The sequence below is a fragment of the Gordionus sp. m RMFG-2023 genome, chromosome 1 (assembly GCF_954871325.1).
Source record: "Gordionus sp. m RMFG-2023 chromosome 1, tfGorSpeb1-WG-v2, whole genome shotgun sequence".
NCBI lineage: Eukaryota > Metazoa > Nematomorpha > Gordioida > Chordodea > Parachordodidae > Gordionus > Gordionus sp. m RMFG-2023.
The window spans coordinates 13442896-13467781 of NC_088775.1; the positions used below are offsets into that span (position 1 = coordinate 13442896).

Sequence of the window (24886 nt, forward strand, 5' to 3'; positions counted from 1 at the left end):
ACTCTCTACTCCTAAACGCAAGACCTAAACTACCTAATGTATTTTAAAGCAGCCATTTAATAGGTATAATAAACATGTGAGTATATTGGTCAAAGCTCGCTGCTGATCCTATATATTTATTATAAAAATGTTGTTAATTTTTAGCTTAACTCTATTCATTTATAATATTGATATTGTTACTGCCGGCTTATGGGATGGTGGCGATATTTTAGCTCTATTAATTGGATTGGCAATATCAATAATGGGAATATGTGCATGTCTTGGATACCACGCACGAAAAATGGCTGGAAATATATCATAATTGCAAATTCTATTTCTGATATGTTATTAAATATTAGTTATATTATTTTATTTATTTGAAAATCCTTAACTTTTTATTGAATTGATTAAAGTGAGCAGATGGATTAATAAAGCTAGATGATTTATTTTAATTATACAAAAATTAACAATGAATTCTTTCTAATATGAGGTCCATCAATTAAATCAGACTTATTTTTTATGTCTAATCTTTCTAATCTGAATATTTTATTTTCAAATATCTAAATGAAATTTAAAAGCAATCGTGTCTTAAGTTTTTATAGGTACAGCTCAAAAAAGAAATGTTTTGTGCAAATCTAGCAATCCCAAACTAAAATAGTAAAATTAAGAAGTCTGGCCCCACATGAAAAAATGTTTGTCAAATCCAGTCCTATATTTATCAGACTTGGCAGACCTGTTGTTTACATTTGATTATGGTTTATATTTTTGAAAGCTAAACACCACTTTAATTGAATTTATGATCCTTTATATTTTATAAATTGGAAGGTTTTACAGATATAGCTATTAAAGGTTGGTGCCTATGGAAATCTTTGAAGAAAAATTTCAGCCAGACTTGTAATTATTTTTACCAAGTCCATAAAATAATTTTGTATAAATTGTCTATCCCTTTGTAAAAGACAGCCTATTTTAAGCTTTAAAAAAAATTGTAAAATCCCAGCTCAGCAAGGTTTTAAAAAATTTTTTAGAAGTTGTCTGATCCTGCTCAAAAGTCTCCAGCCAGTCTTTGAGCCATGATGATATAACTACCCCAGAGATTAAATAAATTATTATTACCAAATAATTTGTAAATATTTTGCATGATATTGTTGAGTAATCTTATAGGCCATATATTTCTTCTTTTCCTGTAGTTTTATATTATTTTAAAGAATGAAATTTATTTTGACTAGGATATTGATATTTGCATGATTTTTTTCAAGAAAAATATTAAATATTTCTCAGTTATATTAAATGGCATACATAGAAAAAAATATTTATTTCAGTGTTTTGATATGTTTTTTATTGTTGTTGGGGAAAATGTAAAAGAACTAAAATTAATAAAGAAGGAAATCATGTTAGGTACAGGGGATATAAAATCTTCCATGGAAATGTTATTATCCATCTCCTCTTAGGGATGTATTTGAGGGGGGGGGGGAAACCCTGGCCTTGACATGAATCCCTTTTTTTCTTTATATAGAAATTTAATTTTTATAAAGTCAAAAACTTATCTTTTTCATATTTTTTATATCTAGCCAACACCTAGCATATATGATAGAGAAGCAATTTTTTTTAACTAAGATTTTGATTTCTCATTTTAACAATATTTATGGTCCTTATAAAATATTTTCAGGATAATAAACGCAAAAAAATATTTTTTTGAAAAGCTAACCAAAACGGTAATGGTTGGAAAAGAAAATGAATCGACATTTTTGGCATATTTAAATTTTTTTCTTTATTTCAGTGGCTTACACAGAGACGGGTGGGGGTCTCGATCTATTAAAATATTCTATAAAATAGTTATCATTAACCCTAGACCTGTGGGCCGACGAAATTATCAGCAGCTAGTGTGTTTCAATAAGCTAATCGGCTGCCAACGTTGCGCCAATATTTAATCGCAGTAAACATACAGGGTAAATCGGTCCACCGTTATAAATTTTAATAACATTTTTTTAATTACTAATAATTTTTCAAAATATACACTACATTAAATATATCTATGGATATTTTTTGAGAAAACTCATCAATTCAAAATCGATTTTGTAAATTATATATAACAATAAGTTTATTTAAATTCTCCGGATATAATAATGATCTCCTTGTATACAACATCAACCGAGTGGTTGACAAATCTTTCAATCAATACGCTAATTGCTGGAACACAAGATTTTTTTTAGCTAGCGTGGAAAGACTAGGAAGTTCGATCCTCTTTTCTTTTCAGAAATTTAAAATATCCATATACTGTGTCACTGGTTTAAACATTTTCATGTGTGCTGTTGTAGTTATCATCATTGGAATGGCCAATTTGAAATGGGTATCAGTGCTTAAGCAATTTTTGGTCTGCCTTAAACTCGATTTCAATCCTGTAGTTTCGTAGTAGTAATAATTTTTCTTATTCCATTAAGATTTTCGATAAAAGGCATTTATACTATTAACTGTAACCAGAATATGTAAACCATGACCCAAGCATAAGCGGTTTTTATATTGTAAAATAATAACTTTTGGAATTTTTGATTGATTGAATTTTAAAATGATGTCAAATTATCAGAGTTGTTAAACGCTACTTTTAAACGTAGCGCGCTACCGCTATCTCTATTTGTCAAAAAACGTAACGGGCTATTAGCTACTATTTTTTAAAAGAGCTACTTTTCTAAGCTACTTTTTATAAAAAAAATTAGAAACAAATTTGTTTTATTTTTTGCTTATAATGCTATTATATAGTAAATATATAAAACATTTATAAATTAAAAAATAGTTAGTTATGATTATAAAAATTTATGTAAGAAAATAAATATTTATGGTAATTTGTTGCGTTTTAATAGTAAAATCATTTCAATATTATCATCCCCAATTCTAGAGCGACGATCAGAAAGTATAATTATAAAATTAACAATAACTTTATCAGCCAATTTCTGATAAATAATATTGACATTTGTAGTATTAATTAATTTGGTTTGAATTGAATTAGTCTTTTTGGATGTAGTGTCGCCTATACCAAAATTATTTAGATGTTTCTCCATTTTTTAAAAAATATTGGCCTGAACAGTCTTATCTTATAAAATAAATACTATTAGAATGTAAATATGACAATTTACCTTTAGGGGTTTCTTAAGGTTATAGCTACTGGATTGATTTGAGGAAATATTTTTTTATATTTTAAACAAATAAATTTAAAACCAGTTTTGGTTTTTATATTTGGCCTTTCGAAATTCATCACATTTATGATAACGATAAATAAAGTTAGGTCCCCCTTTGCCTTTAAAATCTATTATGTATATAAGCATCTTATGGGTGTGGGCTGTGCTTATTTTGTCCTTTCCACATCAGCCCATATACGTTTAAGTAATAGTCCTTGGACTATTACGCGTACAAGTACGTGCGGCTTGCCCAACGTGTGAAGGGCTCCTCATTTTTATCCCCTTTTAATTTGTCCAGTTAGATGGATATTGAGGAAAACCTAACGTAGCTCTGTTATATTCACAACTAGAGGGCGTAAACGTTCTATATCACGTATCACGTATTTTTAAAAAAATTTCAAATCTAGAGAATAGGAAATTTGTATTATAGCTATTAAGAACATTTTCTTCCCTGGTATCTTCCATTTCATTAATATCATTGTCTGAATCACTTTCAACGATTTGGATATCCATAGGGGATGATATTTTAAATTATTAACACGTGATTTAGGTTTATAACACAAATGAAAATATAAATTACAAATTGAAAATATATTTCAATTTCAAAATTAAATAATAAATCATAAAAATTATAATTAATTATGATATTATTTTTAAATTTTCATGTTTATACTTACCTTCATTATATTTTTTTAAAGTAGCTAAGTAATAATTTCAAAAAAAGTAGCCGCTATTGCTATAGTTACCAAAGAAGATAACGCGTTTAACAACTCTGCAAATTATTATGATGTTAAAATATATATAGCATAAGAATTCGTTACAATCTTGATTGATATAAAAAAATTTACAATAGTGATGTTAACCAATTATAATAAATATGTATAAATAATGGAAATAATTGTATAAAATTTCGCGCCGGCCATACACAACTGATATGAAAATCGGAGGTGCGTCGATGTGATTTTCATAAACGACGCCTGCGTTATTCCCGTGTTAAAAATAACAAGGTGGGATTGAACCCTGTTATTTATATTTAGTGATATTGACATTTATTACTGACATGTTAAGATTTAATATTATTTTTTTAAAGTGATATAGACATTTATAACTAACGTGCATAGATTAAATATTATATTTTTAGTGATATTGAAATTCATAACTGACAATATAATATTTATGCAAACTTTGTATAAATTTAATATTTCTTAGTTGCGTAAGATTATAGAAAAATTAGAGGTATATTATAATAGAAATTTAAAAGAAACCAGATAGTATACAATTCGTAAAAATAATTATTGACCGAAATATTTAGTATGATATGCTATTAATAAATAAAATATAATTGTATTATTTTTTATATAAATTAAAATTTGGCGTAAGGAGTTGATTATTTTTTTTGTTTGAAAATCGAAAAATAAAATGAAATATTAAAAAAACAGTGTTGTATATAATTCTGTCCAGTGCTAATTCTAATTAAAATTCTGTCCAGTGAGTCTAATTCTAATTAAGTAAGTATAAGTATCTTAGTCATTATCAAGGAAGTAGATAAAAGTGGTGCCGTTCTCTTCTGGAAATGAAACCTGGGTTAATTCGGAATTAAGATAAAATTTTGTTCTGTTAAAATTTAATATATTGTTTAACTAGTAATTTTGTAATAATTACATTAGCTTACTTTTTATCATTTAAAATTATTAATTAGTTTTATATAAAAAAATAAAGTTTAATTTGGAATTTAAAAAATTTTGATAGAAAATAAAATTTTTAAATGCATAGAAAATATATAAAAACGTATAATTATTTTGAAATTAAAAATGTTTCTCAATTAGGTATTTACTTTGTGGCAGTAATTTTAGTATTATGGGATATAATTTATTTTTGGTATAAAAAAAGAATTGGAAATAAAGATGCAAATAAAATAAGAATGTTAAAACAAAGGAAAATAGAAAAAAATTAAAAATTTGGTAAATTTAAAAAAGAAATGGAAAAATTATTTAATGAAATGTGTAAAAGAGAAAATAAAGAAAAAGAGAATGCTTAGAAAAGTTGTAGAAATGGAAGGGGAAATTAGGAATTCAAAGATGTAACGTAAATAATTATAAAAATCTAGGGGAATGTTTTGCATGTGAGAAATATTGCCACATAAGCAGAGATTGAAAAGAAAAAATAAATCATAGAGTGTCATTGAATGGAGCGTGTTATACCTGTGGAAAATTTGGCTACATAGCAGGATTGTAATGAAAGGAACCAAAGAATATTATCGAGAGTATGTAAAAGATGTAGAAATAAAGAATACAATGCAGAAGAATGCTATGTTCTGGTATATAAGATGTTAGATGAGAAGTGTGGAAATTTTGGACATACCCAAGACAAATGTTTTAAAATTGAACAAATAGATTCCAAACCATTTCCAGCTGTGGAATATGTAAAAATTGAGAGGAAAAGTACATATGAAAGAAATAATGTTGGGAGTGTCACATAATTAACAAAAAATTGGGAATTTTGCTATGGATTGTCCAGTGGAATGACTGTATGATAGAAAAGGGGATATATTGGGGAATTTCGCTTCGGAAGATTCTCAGGAGAAAATAAATAATATAATAAATAAGTGTGACAAGGAAAGAGAAATTTAATACAAAAAGTTAGTGAAAACTGTGTAAAATAAATAAATATGAGAAGTGGTTTGAGGGATGATGTAATTGTGGAAAATATTAAAATAAATCTGGAATGGGATAAAAAGTCGGGGTTGTTAAAAAATAATTTTAAAGGAAGTGAGGTGAAAGATAATTTAAAGGAAATCGAGATTGTAAGTGATATGATTACAAAATTGTTGGTAGAAAATGATATGAATTTTGATTTTGTCCAGTGGTAAAGATGACCGTCGGAAATAAGAAATAGTGACGTTATTAGATACGGGAGCGACTATCTCGGTTATGATTTATGAGTTGGTAAGTGTAGCCAAATATAGGTATAATAAAAGATGATATAAGGTGAAACCGTTTGATGGATCTGATATGATAGTTTTAGGGAGAGTCAACTTACCAGTGGTGATGGATAATATTATTCAATTTTACTTTATGGGTTGTAGCGAAGGAGGCGGAATCGGTAATGGGGTAGAATTGAATAGTGCCGCCTAATAATTTATGTATAGGAATATTAGGTTGTAGCGAAGGAGGCGGAATCGGTAATGGGGTAGAATTGAATAGTGAAGATTGGACCGCCTAATAATTTATGTATGGGAATATTAAATTTGAGAGTGGAAATATAATGCCAGAAGAAAGTAAAGAAATCTATAATCAAGAAGAAATTAATACGGGAAATGTAAAGTGGCATCAGGAGGAATGGCATAAATAATACAAATTGGGGAAAAGTAGTTGATGAGAGAAATGAGAGCGGGGAAGGCAATTTTATGGTGGAAATATGGAAGTGGAAAAGATGTATATTAAAGAAATAGCTAATTAGGAAATGGGCAATAGTTGGAGGTTGAGAAAATATTTGGAGGAGAAAATAATGCTACAAGAAAATATTTAGGTAATAATCAATCGTAAGAAATAAAATTTGAAAGAGATAAATGGCCGGTGTTAGAAATTATACGAGCAAAATTAGTAAAAAAAAATTGAGGACAATGTAGTGGTGGGTGAAATTGATATAAATCAGACAGAGTTGCAAAAATCAGTGATGGATTTAAAAAATAAATGTGAAGAAATTTGTGATAAAAAGAAGGATAATAGTGAGGTTACAATACATCGAGATCCAAGAAGGATTAAAAGTGCAATGGGACTAAATTGTATAAAAAATAACGGGAAAGGTATAGGAAATAAAGGGAAAAATTTGGGAATATATATGAGAATATAATAATTATCTGAGTTATGAAGAATAAGTTGAAATAAAAATAAAAAAAATTAAAAATTAGAAATTGTGAAAAGTAACGGAAAATTGAAGAGGAAAGGTTCAATAAACTAAAGTATTTCGGGATAAAATTTGGTTCATTTTGAAATTTCAGATTATATCATGATAATTTATATAGTAAGTTAAGGAGTAGAGAATATATATAGTAGAATAGGGGATGTATTTGATGTTAAATAAAATCAAAAGAATAAATTAAATAAGATATAAGGGTAGTAGCAATTGCATTAAAGCTCAAAGGTTGTTGGTAGTGTATGTGTTTCATCGTAATAATGTGCTGGTGGAAAGCTAAAGGATTTAAATATATTTATATAAAAGTTGCAAATTTATTAAGTTTAAAAGTTGTAAAAGAAGTAAAGAGGTTAAGGAATATATAGGTGTAAAAGCAATTAATTGTAGGAATCGGTAAAACCAGAAATAATAAAGATTTAAAAATAAAAACGAGTATTTAGTAAAAGTTTATAAAAAAGGGGGGTTAAATGTTAAAATTTTAGGCTTCAAGGAAAATTGAAAGTAATTAATTATAGAAAGTTGGGTAGGGGGTCTAGTAGAATTCGTTTTTAAAGGAAAAAATTAAAGATATAATAAAAGTTATAAAATAAGGAAGGAGGTAAAGAAATGTATTTTGAGTAAAAATAATTAATTGGGGAAACTGATAAAACGAGAAAAAAATTTTGTATTAAAGAGAAAAGTAAAAGTAATTAATCAAGAGAATTAGTAAAACGAGGAAAAAAAATATTTATAGTAGAAAAAGAGAGTCAAAAACTATAAATTTAAGGAATATTAAAGGAAATTGTTTTATGAGAAGGCAACTGGAAGGTGTTGATTAAATTGTGTGCGATTAGAAAATAATAAATAAAAGTATGTGTTCGAATAATAAAAATAATGTATGTTGTGATATATAAAATTATTTTGTTAGAAAATTAAATAAAATTAAAAGCAAAATTTGTTTTAAAAAAAAATCTAATTTTTTTTAACAATAAAAACTTTTTACATTAAATCCGGATCCAATATGATTTAAATTAATACCCTAAGTATGCAAACTCTCTGGCAGATAAATGGCATGACTGCTGGATTCATCAGCAAGATGTGGCTAATACCAAATAAGCTGAGTATATCTAATCAAGCCATCATTCAGAGGTACATCGCACAGAGGACTGAACATCATGTTGTATATGTGGAAGACTGGGCTACAAGGGAATGTCCAAACATAATGATTCAATCTCGGATGGCCAATGGGCATCACCGATGGCAGCAGAATGGACCTCCCCGAAGATGACGGTTTCTCATCCGCTATCAAGAGGAACAGTTATGATGGTAACAGGAGGCAATGTAGTGCAGCAACAGGAACAGCAAGTGACCAATTCAAGAATAGGACAGAGGAGACAGGAAGTGATATGTCTGGTGCAAAATGACATTTGCGACGTTATACGCAGGGAAGATATTGTCATGGATGAGAGTTCAAAATAAAATGGAGGAATTGATTACAAATGAACTCATGTATGTTATAGTTAGTATACAATTTTTTTATTTAGCTTAGCAGATTATATATATATATATACAGGCTTGTTAATCGATCCTTTTCAAAAGATCGAATCCCGATTATGATCTTTTCAAAAAAAGTGGATCCAAATACAGGATCGACCTTTTTTTAAAAAGGGCGCGATCCTTTTCTTATTTAAATTTCTGATCTATGCAAAATTAACTAATATAAATATAAATTAAATATGGTATAAATTTATTGTAATTGAATAATATAATTTATTTATTTATTACTAAAATTAGCCTTTAATAATAAAATATTTTCTAAGTTATTATTATTTAAACATCCACGTCTATCAATAAGCACATGTTTATCTTTACACAAGCGCTCCACAGGAATAAATATTTTTTTAAAATTAACATTAGTATTAAAAATATATTGAATCATCATTTAAATAAAAAAATATATTAATTGTGAAGAATTTTTCCCAAAAAATTATCTATTTCATCTTTGCATTCATTTGATCCAATATTTTGAAGCATCTGCATGTGATTTATCCTGCATATTTTCCAAATGGGCAATTAATTTTTCTTTTACCAACAGATTTTGTGGCAGATTAATATAAGGCCAATTTAACTTAAATTTTGGGTGAATTATTGCTGCCAATATGTTACTGTCATCATACAATGAATGAAATAATTAATTTATTATTAAATAAGTGTTCGTTCATATAAATCCGGCGTCTGAAAACTTAGCCCTTATTAACACATCAATAGATATTATATTAATTTTGTCAGAAATAAATAATAAAAACTGTATTTTTATAAGAATTAATTACTTCTAAATGCCTTTTGAGGTTTGAACTACTAATCTTTGAAGAAGATATTTTGTTCTTACATAAAGAGAATTTTTCACTGATCATTGTTGTTAATATGGTGTAAAAGATTTTATTATATTTTTACATTAATCTAAAAAAGAACTAACTATTAACCTAATAAATTCTATATATTATAATAATCCTCAAAAAACTTCAATCAAATTTAGCCAGTAATGTTCTTTTAAAATATATTTGTCCTATAAAAATGATTATAGCGTAATCGGTCCAATAGTAATCACCTAACAAACTAAACATTCATAAACTTACCATTTCATTCACTTCACATATCAAAGCAATAATATCCAGATGGCACTTTCAGAAATAGTAGTTTATATCAAAGTAAATTTTTAATATTAATAAATAATTTTTAAATATTTTAGAGTTAAAAAATCAAAATTTTTTTTATAAAATATCAGTCCAGAAGAACAACAATGTGCATTGAATGCACTGAATACATGCCTAATATTATACATATTCCTGAATATTTCGGGATCAGTAGAACTTTAAACGCATCAAGTACCAATTCAATAGAAATAAGAGATTTATCTAACTATTTTAATTCTTTAATTTATGTATAATTTAGAATTTTATACCATTATATTGGGATTTCAAAAAGATAAAAGAGATGCAAATATTTACTTATCCATAATAATTACCTAATTGAAAAATTTATAGTTTTATAAAATTCAAATATTTAATAGATTATGAAATGGATCCTTGCGGGCTTTTAATAATGGAAGGCACAAAACACACCTTGGTAACACAAAACTCTCATCTAGCAGGAATAAATTTTTAGATTATAAAATACAAATGAATAACACATAAATAAAATTACTAAATATATACATAATTAACATATTTTATAAAAATAATGGAAAATATTAGAATAACCCCAAATAAATATAAATTTTTAAATATCACCTCATAAAATAGGAAATTTTTTTATATTTTCTCATAACTTCATATTTGTAGAATGTATGTTATTCATAACCTATAACATTTTTGATTAATTGTATAACCTTTTTGTTTTACTTATATATAATTTTACTATGATTGAAGTTAATTTCCTATTATTTGTTAACTAAGAAATATCTTTTTATTTTTTCTATTGTAATTTAATAAATGTTTTAAATTTAATTTTATATTTTGTAACTAAGTAATAAATCATGAAGGGTGGTGGTTTGTTTAAAATTTAAATTAAGATAAACATATTTTCAGCATGGTACTTTAATATGTATTCATAAATTTCATATAAATACCAGGAGCTAACCAGTAAAATGATAGGTAAATCAGATATTTACCCTTCATTTGATAATAATTTTGAAAAATTTTTCATTTTAAATAGCAAAAAAATATGTACATACTAGACAGATTTAATTCTTATAAAACCCTTATATCAGACCTATTTTTCTGGATCCAAGGAAAAAATAAATTATTTTAGGTTTTTCTGGACTTGGGATTTTTCACCATTATTATAGACTTGGACATAGCTTGAGAATTTTTCATAATTATTTTAGTCTTAGATTCCTGTAAATTTTTTAATTTTAAATATGGGCTAGAAATTGGAAAATTTCTTTTAAGACATGGCAAGGCCTGACTAAAAACCAAGGCCCATACAACTTTCATATTCTGATTGTATTTTTAAATGCATTGTGACTTTTTATATATATTTTATTTCAGTTCTCAACTATCAAAATTATTAAGGCAAGTTTGAGAAAATTTTTCCAAGTGCGAGGACCTAGCTTGGGAATTTTTTTAATATAAGGCATATGTGTAATATTTAACACAATATTTTTATATATCTCAGGTAAAAGCTAATTTAAATATATTTTTATTAAAAAAAATAGTATTCACTCTTAGTCTTAATGGGTTGGCCTTGGTCGGGTAATCTGGGTTAAAATAGTTATGGTTTTTAGAGATTTAGAAATTTTTTTTATAAAATTATTATGGGTTGGGCTGGGCTTGGAAAATATTTTTATATTGGGCTGGGCTTGGGGAAAATTTTTCAAAATTATTGTGAGCTTGGATGCTGATAATATTTTTATTAATAATTATGGGTCAGATATTGGCCTGAAACAATTTTTTTGCAGTCCTTGGCTCAGCCTGATCAAAAAACCAAGGCCCAGGTAAATCTGATTTTGATTGTATTTTTAAATTCATTATGATTATTTAGATATTTTATTTTAGTTCTCAACTACCAAAATTATTATGATCTTTCATTGGGCTTGGAAGAATTTTTCAAAATTATTATGGCTTTGTACTTTGCCTGGGAATTTTTTTTAATATTAAATATTCTGAAACGTTCTATTTCTGCGCGTTATAAGAGGAATATTTTATTTTCGAACATCCTATGAATATTCAAAATATATTTTAGGATTAAAATTTTTTTCGGCCTGAAAAAGGGAGGGGGTAAAAAGAATAAAAATTGGATATTATTTTAAAATAACAGGTAACATCTAGCATAAAAGTAAGAAGAATTATCTCATTCCCCGTCATTTTTGACGGGCTATCTACTAGTATATACAGCGTCTACATGACAAGATTTTACTGGATGCAAACCCCCTTCAAAAACCTTTGCCTACCTCCTTAAAAAATCCCCGCCGCCTTCGGTGGCGGTGTCTCTTTATTATTATTTTCACCTATTTATTTATTGATACTCTTTTCAAAGAATTTATAAAGGATAACTTAAATTAATCTATCTCTACTACCAACTATCGATATTTTGTGAATATAAAGAATTTATTTTTTAGATAATAAATTCAATTAAAACTTCCATTATTTACAATGAATTAATTATTATGGCATTATGAGCTTGCTGAAATATCTAAACCTTTTAAATTACATTTAAAGGATAGTTTATTTGGAAAACAATGTGTATGATTGTTTGCAATATATAGATTTGGTCGATGAATTGTATTATAATAATACTATAATAAAAGTATTAATTTCTACAGCATTAAATTTTGTCCTATTTCATCTCAAAATTTAATAGATAACTGGCCAAAAATTTTATCCTACCCCCATTAAAGCAGCTTACCCCCTACCCCCTTAAAAAATAGGATGCGAACTGTTCCTACCCCTCCTGCTCATGTAGACGCTGAGTATATATATATACTTTACAAAAGTAAGTAACAATCAATATAACAATTAGATTAATATTATGTTAAGTGAAAGAAATAATACTAGTTCGTAAGGTAAAATTTAAGTTAATATAATTTAAAATAAAATTCAAATATATTAACAATTTTATAGTTACTTCCATCCATTTTAAATAAAGTAAAATACTTACATAAATTATGAAATGGTAAAAGATTCTCATTCTCACTTATATCTGTTGTCACATCAATAATGTATTATTTTCTAAATCTTTAATGGAGGAAATTATTAAAACCTATAATTTATTTATTTATATTATATATAATATAATTAAATAAATAAAACTAGTAGGCTCTAAATCTCGTTCTAGATAAAAATGGTGGATAGGAAGTTGAGAAAATATAATGTAGATAGATATTTTTTTTAAAAAATATTTTTATTTAATTTTCAAAATTTTTATTTTATTTATTGCTTTTTAAGTAAAAAATTAATATTAAAAGTATCGGGATCGAAAATTAAAAAAAATGATCTCGATCACGATCCTGTCAGGATCATAAACCAGTGAAAATTGACAAATTTAGGATCGAATCCATTATCGGCAATCTTTTGATTTGATTCTTTGTATATATATATTGGTTTTTGAAAATTTTGGTAAATTATGTATATAATCTTTTTTATCGCGAAAATTGTAACATGGTACCCGGAATTTTATCTTGAAAAGGGGTACATGTTGTATTATTTTTTTTATGTATTATTTTTTTTATGTATTATTTTTTTTATGTATTATTTTTTTTATGTATTATTTTTTTTATGTATTATTTTTTTTATGTATTATTTTTTTTATGTATTATTTTTTTTATGTATTATTTTTTTTATGTATTATTTTTTTTATGTATTATTTTTTTTATGTATTATTTTTTTTATGTATTATTTTTTTTTATGTATTATTTTTTTTATGTATTATTTTTTTTATATTATCTTTTTTATGTATTATTTTTTTTATGTATTATTTTTTTTTATATAAAAATAATATTGGGCGTAAAGAGTTGATTATTATTTTTTTTTTGAATCGAAAAATAAAATAAAATAAAATATTTAAAAAAAACAGTTTCTGTCAAGTGCAACTAATTCTAATTAAAATTCTGTCCAGTGTGTCTAATCTAATTAAGTAAGTATAAGTATCTTAGTCAATATCAAGGAAGTAGATAAAAATAATATGCATAGTTATAAAGTAAGTATTAAGTTTGATTCTTGTATCTAGTTCAATACATTGGCATAGATACCAGGGAACAGGAAATAATTATATCTAACAGGCGCTTAGCTAAAAATCTTCTACAGGAGTGGGCGATGGATAATTTTTTTAAAATATTAATAATTTTCATTTGAACATTAAATTTTTTAATAACTAATTAACATATAATTTATTATATCTAATCATTTTTTTCATAAAATGAAGATTTTCAGCATAAATAATAAAATAAAGAATACAATATAAGAGCATATAACATTGCTAAAAAATATAGGTATGTAACTGTAAGCTATAAATGGTGGCTCATTATAAGATTTCTTAGGATTACTATATTATAATGCGCAAAATTTTATTTCTGAGGTTTAAAGCATATTTTGAAGGGGCATGTTTCCAATAAACTTTCACTTGATATATAAAAAAATGAATTTTATATGAATTTTATTGTGTTTTAGAAAATTTTTATATGACTGGGCAGTATTTGTCATACATTAACTGTTAAAAAACAACATTTTTGATTGCCATTAGGTTAAATGTGATGACTGATGACTAACTGTTTGCCATATGATTTCGAAAGTGCTAAAATATTGATACTGGGAGATTCTGGTAAATTTATTATTTTATATGAGAATGAGTTGAAATATTTAATAGGAGTAGGTAAGACATCGCTGACAGATTTAATATGCAATAATCATGTTCTAGAAAATCCTAAATGGACTATTGGAGCATTGGTTGATATAAAAGTTATTTCTAAATATTTCCATATCATTTAGTGTTATTTCATATAGATGCATATATTTAAAGAGGGTACTCCCCTATCAAAGGATTATTTTATTGAATTTTGGGATATAGGGGGTTCAACAACTCATAAGAATTGTTGGAATATATTTTTTAATTCATTTCATGGTAATATTAAAAATTTTATATCTTATTAATGAATATTTAGGGTTGATACTTGTGTATGATTTAACAAATTATAAAAGTTACAAAAATCTTACTAAATGGATTAAAGAATTGCAAAATAATCAAGCCCCATACATGTTAAAAATATAGATTTATTCAATATTAAATGTCAAAATAGACATATAGATGAAGTTGATTCTAGAAATTTTATAGGCATTAATGTACCAATTTTGATGGTAGCCACCAAAGCAGATTTGCCATATGCTGGTCATACATATAAAGGAAAGCCATTAACACTGCTATCTGAGTTAGGCGCGGAAGAAATTAAATTGGTTGTTTAATTTTTTATACCAATTTTATAATTAGAAGAGACTGAGGTTAGATGACTAAGGTTTAGAAATCTAATACATATAACCTTTTAACCCCCTCATAGGATTTTCCACCCTAAGAATGATAAACATAGGGTGAAAATCCTATGAGGTTGGGAAATAGGGATTTCAGTGTTTTTATCCAATATTTATTGAGAGCTGGGCAAGGCATAAAAATACTTTTGTTTGTTAAAATGAATAAATCAATTAATATTGTATCAATTAACTAGTTATTTATATAATAGACAATTTTCAATATTCCTTTGATGAAATCAATTGCAAAATTACAGGCAATTATTTTGAATGGACAAAATTTTTATAATTAGGCAGTGCTAAATATTTTTTAAAAAGATTTGAGCTATAGATAGATAATAGCAAATTTTTAAATCTGAGCTAGGTTTAAAAATGGGACCTCTCAAGGGTAACTAATTTTAATACTATATAAATTATTTGTTGCTTAAAAAAACTAATTACTCAGGAATGACTAAAATACGTGCCCCCTATCAAAGAAGCTTAATTTAAATTACATTATTATAGAATCACATTTAGCTTTATAAGATGAGTTAAAAAATGTTTTTTTTTATTTAAAAAAAAATGGTAACAGTGAAATTTTTAAAAAATAATTTTTTTATATGATTAAAATATGTGCCACCTATTAAAGATGCTTAATTTATAAAAAATGAATGCAGAATCATATATAACTTATTAAAAGGAATCAAAAAATGTTAATATTATATTTTAAAACATTTTTTGAATAAACACCTTTTTTTTGACTAAACTACGTGCCCCGTAGGTGCCCTCGAAATGAATACAGAATTATGTTTAGCTTTTTTTTTTCATTGAAAAGCTAAACATGATTCTGTATTCATTTTTAAAAAATAATGTATATTACCAAGGGTGCATAGGAGGCACATAGTTTAGTCAAAAAAAGAAGAAATAAAGTGTTTTTTTCAAAAGCCCATAAATTATAAATAATTTATAAACTAAATATTAACATTTTTTGATTCCTTTTAGAGCCTAATATGAATATGCTTTAATTCTTAATGAATTAACCTTTAGTCAAAAATTTTCTTTTTCAAAAAATGAATAATACCACTTTCTGAATCTCTGAAAAACTAAACATGATTCTATATTCATTTTTTTAAATAATGTATATTTACTGAGGGCGCATAGGGGGCACATAGTTTAGTCAAATAAAGAAGAAATTAAGTGTTTTTTCAAAATCTCAATTAGTTCTAAATAATTTATAAACTTAATATAAACTTTATTTTTATTTTTAATGAGCTTAATATGATTAAGTTTTTATTTTTTATGAATGAGGCTTCTTTGATAGGGGGCACCTAGTTTAGTCAAAAAAAATGTTTATTCAAAAGTCCACTAAGTTATAAAAAGTTTTAAAATATAATATTAACATTTTTTGATTTCTTTTAATAAGCTATATATGATTCTACGTTCATTTTTTATAAATTAAGCTTCTAATCATAACACAGCCTTAAAAAAATTGATAATAATTAACCATTTTATTCTGTATTATTTTGGATTATTGTCACCATGAAAAGGCTGACTAAGAAGCAAAAAATGTTTTTAATGAAATTTGTAAAATAAATAAAAATGAAAAGAAAATTTTGTACATTCTTTACAAGTCTACAAGGATAATTTAGTGATTCCTGTAAATTTAAACATAATTATTTTAATAGTTTCAATAGATGTTTGAAATGCCACAATTTTTATGAAGGAGGTTTCTAATGTCCAATTCATAGTAATGTCCAACATATTGAATCCATTAAATAATGTCGATCGTTTGGAAATATAAATTTAAATTATTCAGATTTGATTTAAGAAAATCATTAGGTCTGAAATGAATAGATTAAATGTCTAGAAAAACAATTACAAAAACAAGAAAATTAGAACAGAACTTTAAAAATAATGGTTAAAACAATTTCATTCAAACAAAAAAAATGTGAATTGAGAATGGATTGTAAATTTAAAATGTAAAAAATAATGAAAGTGATTTATTTATAAAAAAAATGAAAGCTATGCATGTTCCAATATATAATAGAAAATTATTTTTAATCAAATCAAAATTTTAAAAAAAGAAAATGAAAATTTGGAGAAAAGTAACCGATCTCATAAAAAAAAAATTAATTATTTTAAAAATTTATATAAATGTAATATATTAATTATAATAATTACTAAAGAACGTTCTATTCTAATATATTATTATATAATTTTAAAAATATATAAAAATTGAATTAATATTATTAAAATGTAAAGATTAGTTAATGTAGTATTTTAAATATTTTATTGCAAAATATTTTGTATTATTTTTTTTAAATAATTTTTTAATTGATTGCAAATTTCTTCAAAAGAACAATCTTTAATATTTTTTGGATATATTAAATTTTCCAATATACGCTAAAATCATTTTTTTAATACCTGATTTAACAGGTATTTATTCTTTTTGCTTCCAATTCCAAATTTTCCAAATAATCATCAATATCAGTATAGATGTCACCGAATGTTAAAATAATTTTTGAATAATCCGCATTTAGAATCATGATTTCCATTTTCATCATTAATTGATAAATTTTCAAACGAATTATAAATTATTTTTAGATTTTCCCATATTTTTCATTTTAACTCTGACTTTAATTTTATTTAATTTTTTTCATCGCCAATAATATATTTAATAAACTTTATTAACTATCTTTATTTTTTTTAAATTAATAATAATATATCGGAATAGAACATTCTTTAATTATTACTATAATTAATATATTACAAAACAATATGGTATGGGACTAGTAATAAATTTTACAGTTTAAATTCTATAGGAGTGGCTCTTTTATTTTATGATATTCAAAAATTAGAATTCTTATTCTGTGATTGAATTATGAGGTTATCACAGTATATTATTTAGTCTATGATTTATAACAAAAGTTATATCACCAAAGAGCGAAATTCCTGTTTGACCCCAGTCTTCATCTCTACGTTATTATTTCCCTTAAAATACATTAATAATATTAAAATTATAGAAAAACTATTATTAGTTATTCATACTAGTGTTGTTAAACGGCTCGTTTTGAACCGTTAAAAACGGCTAACCCATTATTTCATCTAAAAAAATATGCTCATAGAAGGAACAAAGATACATATATTATCAAAATCTCGAGGCTTAGGCAATATTTTTCTGGCTAGAATATTGAGTCAGCCGTTTAACAACACTAATTCATACATCCTTAATTTTAAAGTAGTACATTTAAATTTATTATCTAGCAAATGTATTAAAGCATCATTTTAAAATACAATAATTATTTATTCGCAACCTTAATCACAGGATTGCAAAAATTTAAAATATTTAGCTCCTGGTCAAACAAACACTGTCATTCTAAGTCGTTTTCTTGACAAAGTTAGTAATTTTATTATAATATTACATATGATATATTATGTATTATTAGAGTTTGGAACTATACATAAACTCTTTTGAAATCTTTTAGGAATCAGAAATAGAATTGTTTGGGGCTTCAGCTAAAACCAGGGTTGTTATACTTTCCTATTTTGACTTAAACCTCCTGATTTTTTAACTCTTGATTACCCCAAAATACGCCGTCTATTAATTTACGCTTTCTCCCGAATTTTTCTAAAAAAATTGACGTTTTCTTGCAATTTTTTTTATAAATTTTTTAAAAATATAGAATAATTAAAAATAGTTTAACAGAAATTTACACTACCATTTTTTAATTCAAATCTTATATTTAAAAGGGTATCTTATTTTTGTGGTATCTTATTTTTGTAATTTTTTTATAAATATATATTTTTTAGAAAAGAAATAACAAAGAAACAATTCTAGAAAAAATAAAATAAATTTTTTTCATTACAAAATTTTCCAATTTTATATAATAATATTTAATATCTTTTAATTTTATAATGAATTATTATGATAAATCATATATTTAGGGGTGTACCGATACCACTTTTTGGAGGCCGATTCGATCCGATATTCCCTATATTAAATTGATATCGGCGGATTATCGATCCGATGTCATATCTAATTTTGTATTCTGTAAAGATATCATTGGTTTTAATTTTTAATATACTTTTTATTAGTATAATTTCTATAATCTAATCTAACTATACCATAACTTACATCATTTAAATAAATTATAATGATCAGTTATAGTTTATATTCAATTCAATTGCAATTCTAAAAGTATATAAAATATTTTTATTGTTAAATTACTTTTATATAATAAGTAATAACATTAATCTATATACATAACAAGTAATAAACAAATATATTATGAAATTTGAAATAAATATTTTAAATAATATTAACATTATTATATCGAAGATTTCTTTTTAGAAATAGCAAAATTTCCAATTTATAAGAGGTCAGCCTGCGGCGATGGTAGCTGTCAATATTATCAGCTTCACTAAAAACAGATTCTGAAGAGATTATCGCACACTTTTATATACAGACTGCGCAAAAAAATAACAATATGGCTGAATATTTTTTATTTATTTATTTATTTTTCTTTTTAGCTTTCACCTTTTCTGGTGGTAAGCTCCTTCAACATCTCTCTCCATTTTATGTTATTCATACAATCTCTTTTATCTAATTTATACTTCTTTATATTGGCTCTAACTTTATGGCCCCATTGAAGTTTTGGCCTTCCTCTTTTACGTTTGCCCATCACTTCCAAACTCTCAACCTTATTTCCTATGTAGTTCATAGGCCTTCTCATTGTGTGCCCATACCACCTAAGTCTGTTTACCATTAACTTAGTCTTAATGGGCACTACCTTTAAACTACTTAGTATTCTTGTACTGCGCACTTTATCCTTTCTTGTTACCCCAGCAATCATCCTTAGCATTCTCATCTCCATAGTTTGTAGATTTCTCTCGTCTGATTCTTTGGTTGGCCATGTTTCCGAACTATATAGAATAGTTGGTTGTACTATGGAACTGTAAATTATTCCCTTTAATTTGTGTGTGATTCTTTTGTCAAATAGCACTCCAGATAAAGATCTCCACTTTAACCACCCTTGATTAATTTTACTCTTGATCTCTTTTTCTATTGTGCCGTTTGTTTGTATAGTGGAGCCCAAATATTTGCAGCTTACAATTGCCGTTATCTGCCATTCATTTATATCAATACTCTCTGTTTCATCTCCTCCTATCACCATATACTCCGTCTTTTCTCTATTTACTTTTAGTCCGTGCTTTTCTAGGATATTTATCCAACTCACTAATCTTTCTTTCATTTCATCCTTGGATTCGGCAAGTATCACAATATCATCTGCAAATATCATATTCCACGGAACTGTTTGAGGTATAGACTGTGCTAATATAGCTATTACTGTAATGAAGAGAAGTGGGCTGAGAGCCGACCCTTGATGAACTCCTTCGGCTATTGTGAAGCCTGCTGAAGTACCTGTTGTGCTTCGGACCATTGTTGTATGACCCATATACATATCCTGTATTATTCTTATATATTTTTCGGGGACCCTTTTGTGGCGTAGCGCCCACCAGATAAGTTTTCTTGGGATTCTATCGAAGGCCTTTTCTAGATCGAGAAAGACCATGTGTAGCTTTTTGTTCTTCCCTGTATTTTTCATTTATTTGCCTAATTGCGTGGATTGCATTAGTTGTTGATCTTCCAGGCATAAAGCCAAACTGAGTCTCTCCTATTTCGATTATGTCTCTTAATCTTTTTTCTATTATTTTTTCGTATAGTTTTAGACAGTGTGACATTAGTTATGCCCCTGTAATTTTGACAATTGTGTGGATCCCCTTTATTTTTGAAGTTAGGAACTATATAGCTCTGCCTCCATTTTTGGGGAACCTCTTCATTTCCAAGTATTTTATTGTACAGATTTGTGAGGGGATGTATTCCATCATCTCCTAGTGCTTTTAGGCTTTTTATTGGAATATCATCTGGACCCCTAGCTTTGTTGTTTTTCATATGCCTGAGGCATGTGATTATTTCTTGTTCTGTTATAGGTTGTACAAGGTTTTGACATGGGGAGTGTTCGTCTAGATGTAGTATGTGGGGATTAAAGTTGAGAAGCTCCTGAAAATATTCTTTCAATCTATTCATTATTTCTTTTCCCTTATTATCAATTTCCCATCTTTATTTTTGATTACTTTCGGAGTTCCGTTTATATCCCTCGAGTTCTTTTCTCGCTGTTTGGCTAATCTGTTTATTTTGCCCTTCTTTGGTTTGTAGTTCTTCATACATGTCATCGTATGCCATAGATTTGGCCCTAGCCACCGCCTTTGTAGCTAATCTCTTGGATTTTTATATCTTGTCTTGTCATCTGGGTTTTTGGATTTGTACCATATTTTATAAAGGGCTTTTTTCTCCAGTGGTTTGTACCTCTTCATTCCACCACCATAGTTCTTTGTATTATTTGTTACCTCCCCTTGTCAAGCCCAGTGTCGATTTAGCAGTGTCTATTAATCTGGATGAAAGGTCTGTCCACATTTTATCACTGACTTGTGAGGAATCTATTGTTTCAATGTTTGCATTGATTGTAAAGGCATCTGTCATTGTTTTTAATTTGCCCCATTTGATGCATGGTTCCAGTTTTATCTTGTTTTGAGTGTATTTATTTGAGATAGGTAAATCCATGACTAGTAGCTTGTGTTGTTCGGCGATATCTTCTCCTGGGATGACTTTGCAGTCTATTACATCTTTTAATCTTCTGCGAGAGATTAGCATGTAATCTATCTGTGTTTTCCTTGTACCACTTTCGTATGTTATTAAATGACTCTCTTTTTTCCATAGTAGGTGTTGGTTAAGGCAAGATCGAAGGCTTGCGCAAATTTCAGTACGTGCTCTCCTTCATCATTTCTTTCTCCATATCCAAAACCACCATGATGCTTATTGTAGCTATCTCTTGCTTTCCCCACATGCGCATTTAAGTCACCACCAATTATAACTAGGTCTTCCTTAAAGATTTCCATTACAGCTTCATCAAGGATAGCTCTAAAGTCATCTTTTTCTTCTTCCTTGCAACCCGTTTGAGGAGCATATACTAAAAGGATGTGTAGTATTGATTGACAAATGCAGAATTTTATCTTCATTAGTCTATCAGAGATCCTGTTGACTTCTACTACTGAGGAGGTTAGATCTTAACTGAGGATGATGCCGACACCGTTCCTATTGCTAACAATTCCATTATAGTACAATTTATACCCATCTCCAATCATCAAAGTCTTCTGTCCTTTCGTCTCTTGTATGCACGCTATATCAACTTTTCTCTTGTTCAACATTGATGCCAATTCCTTTAAGCGTCCCAATATTCAAACTTGCTAATCTTGTCTTCTTTGCTTTGACCTTTACTTTACTTTTCACAGGATGGAGGTCTACACCCTGCGCGTCGCTTGGAGGGAACGCCCTAGCTTTCATATTCATATTTCCATTTGTTTCCATCATTTTGTTTATTGGACAGGTATCCTAATCACCCGGCTATTCAGGCCTGTCGGTGACCGGGGTGTCATCTCTAAGCTCCGAAATTCATCTTACCATATGTCTTTACACATCAGTCATCGAAGAAAAACTTGAAAGTTTTTCTTCTCCTTACCAGGATTGAACCTGCGTCCTTCTTCGTCCTTCTGTCTCCAAGCATACATCTAACCCATTAGGCCACCCCGGCGATTATGGCTGAATATTTATTAATTAATTATTATTATTAAATAAACATAAAAATGGATTTCGATTTTATTTATAAAAATAAATGATTTTAGATATAACTTAAAAAAAATTTTTTATAACATTTTATTTTTGTTAAAAACGCCATTTTTTATCAGATCGGATCGGAAAATTTTATAATATTGGCCGATAATCGATATTTTAAAATGGGTGAAATATCGACCCGATCCGATCCGATAAAAAATATTGGTACATCCCTACATATATTAATTACTTCTGATTCTGATGATGAAAATGATTCTTATGTGGTAAGAATTTTATATAATTTTTAAAATTCTATATATAAAATAATATTTTAGAAGTTTTAAAACTATTCCACATTTTTAAAAAAAAATATTACTTATAATTTATAACCATTTTATATAGCTTAATAATTTTTTATTAGTTGAGTAAAAACTTTTCCTCTTTTTCAATTTTATTCCATTAATTTAAATTATATATAAATTACAGATATTTAAAAAAAAATTTACATTAAATAACAGAAAATTGTTTAAATGCAATACAAAATTTAATATCCGTCATGGATAAGTCTATGATTAAAAAAAAACACTCAACAAGGCAAAAATATATTTCAAATTCAAAAATAATAAGGAATCATCAAATAATCCATACTTTAAAATCAATAATCAATGTGTTGATAATACTGCAATAACCGAAACGACATTAATCTACCATACGATAAAACATTCACTTAGTTATTATTTATCTACATGCACTAAAAAATTATTGCCTATTCGTTTTCCTTATTCAAAAATAGCTCAAACCATAAAATGTGAAAGAACAAAAGACTCAAATATAGTGTTAAATATCTTAGGTCTTGAAAGTCATATCTTAAAGGATTCAGAGGAAAATCGTAGATTTTTCTTATTAACTGATGCATCAAATAATGTAAATACGAAAACAATCACGATAGACATAGAAATAGTTATTACGCCGAATTCAGCAGATCCACAAACGGGGTATTTATTTTAAGGATAATTATGGATCATTAAGATATTAAATGGTCAGTAACAAGATGGCTATCATAATAAATTCATTAAAACCATCACGTATTTAGAAGAAAAAAATCATACTAATTTACGCAAATTTTAATATAAAAAATATTGAATCAGATAAATTTTGTTAGGAATTCTTTACATTAAAAACATTCATCGAACAAAATAATATTTCAGAAAATAAATTAGTACCTTTTTTTCAAAGAATATTTCCCCAATAACATTATCTTCTCATCACCACTTCAAATGCCCATTCCGCGCATATACTTTTAGTCTAATAAAAAGAAAATTAAAAGGTCATAATTGATTATCCTTAATATTAGCTTTAGAAACTGAATGAATGATCAAACATAATTTTAAATATACTTGTAAAAATTTTAAGAAGCATATATCAAAATATAAAATTTAACAAATAGCACAAAATCTTCTAAAAAAAATAGAAATGAGATAAAAAATTTGTATACTCATTTTTTCAATATTTTGTGTGAATAATATTTCTAATAAATTTTTCTTTTTAATTATGGGTAACTTCTTCCGCTTTTTGTTCGAATAAATCTGACAACCCAGGCTAGAAACATTTTTAGTCCAGGTTTCAAATTTTGATATAAGTTATGAATTTTAAATGAACTTTCTTTGATATATTTTAAAATATTTATCCAGGTCGTATCTAACAAAATTGGGACCGTTTACCATCGTCCATTTTTTCAATCTTCAAATTATATGAAAAATTTATACGATTAACTGTAAAATATATGTAATTTCCTATTCAAATTAATTGAAACTATTTTGATTATTATAATGGCAATTAAAATATAAATTCGTATTTAATATAATTTGAGCTTAAATTTGAGTGTTTATTTTTAGAAAACTGATAAATACATGCATATATTTGTCTATATAGTTTATATTAGTAATTATTATTGCACTAGCAGATAGCTCGTCAAAGAATGATAGATAGGTGAATAAGAAATTTATCATTTATTTGATGATGGGTGAAAAATATGTCTTATTTATATCATATATAAAAAAGCAAATATACATATATTTTCATGAGAAGTTATTCAAAATTTTCTGTTATTTTGATATAATATATTAGTAAAGTTTATATTTATATTTGGTTCTTTCAACCATGCATAAAATATTTAGAAC

General features: G+C 26.4%; 1 protein-coding gene across 2 annotated transcripts; it reads left to right on the forward strand.

Annotated features, from left to right (window-relative positions):
- Positions 1 to 14228: 14228 nt before the first annotated feature.
- On the forward strand, positions 14229 to 24598 carry LOC135931775 (rab-like protein 3). 2 transcript variants are annotated; one of them, XM_065469072.1, is made up of 7 exons: positions 14229 to 14360; positions 14406 to 14497; positions 14543 to 14660; positions 14701 to 14794; positions 14836 to 14989; positions 18363 to 18434; positions 24398 to 24598. In XM_065469072.1, exons 1-7 carry the CDS (start codon positions 14300 to 14302, stop codon positions 24476 to 24478), a joined length of 672 nt encoding a protein of 223 aa, XP_065325144.1. In that variant the 5' UTR covers positions 14229 to 14299; the 3' UTR covers positions 24479 to 24598. The 2 variants fall into 2 exon arrangements, with proteins under 2 accessions (XP_065325144.1, XP_065325145.1); XM_065469073.1 differs by having other exon boundaries at positions 18388 to 18434; positions 24398 to 24538.
- The last annotated feature ends 288 nt before the right edge of the window (positions 24599 to 24886 follow it).

What these genes read in the sequence shown, in the direction of transcription:
- LOC135931775 (XM_065469072.1), top strand. Translation starts at nt 14,300, where the DNA reads ATGACTAACTGTTTGCCATATGATTTCGAAAGTGCTAAAATATTGATA. An exon ending in ATTGATACTGGGAGATTCTG is followed by an intron (nt 14,361 to 14,405) that starts GTAAATTTATTA and finishes AATATTTAATAG; the next exon opens with GAGTAGGTAAGACATCGCTG. An exon ending in AATAATCAAGCCCCATACAT is followed by an intron (nt 14,795 to 14,835) that starts GTTAAAAATATA and finishes ATGTCAAAATAG; the next exon opens with ACATATAGATGAAGTTGATT.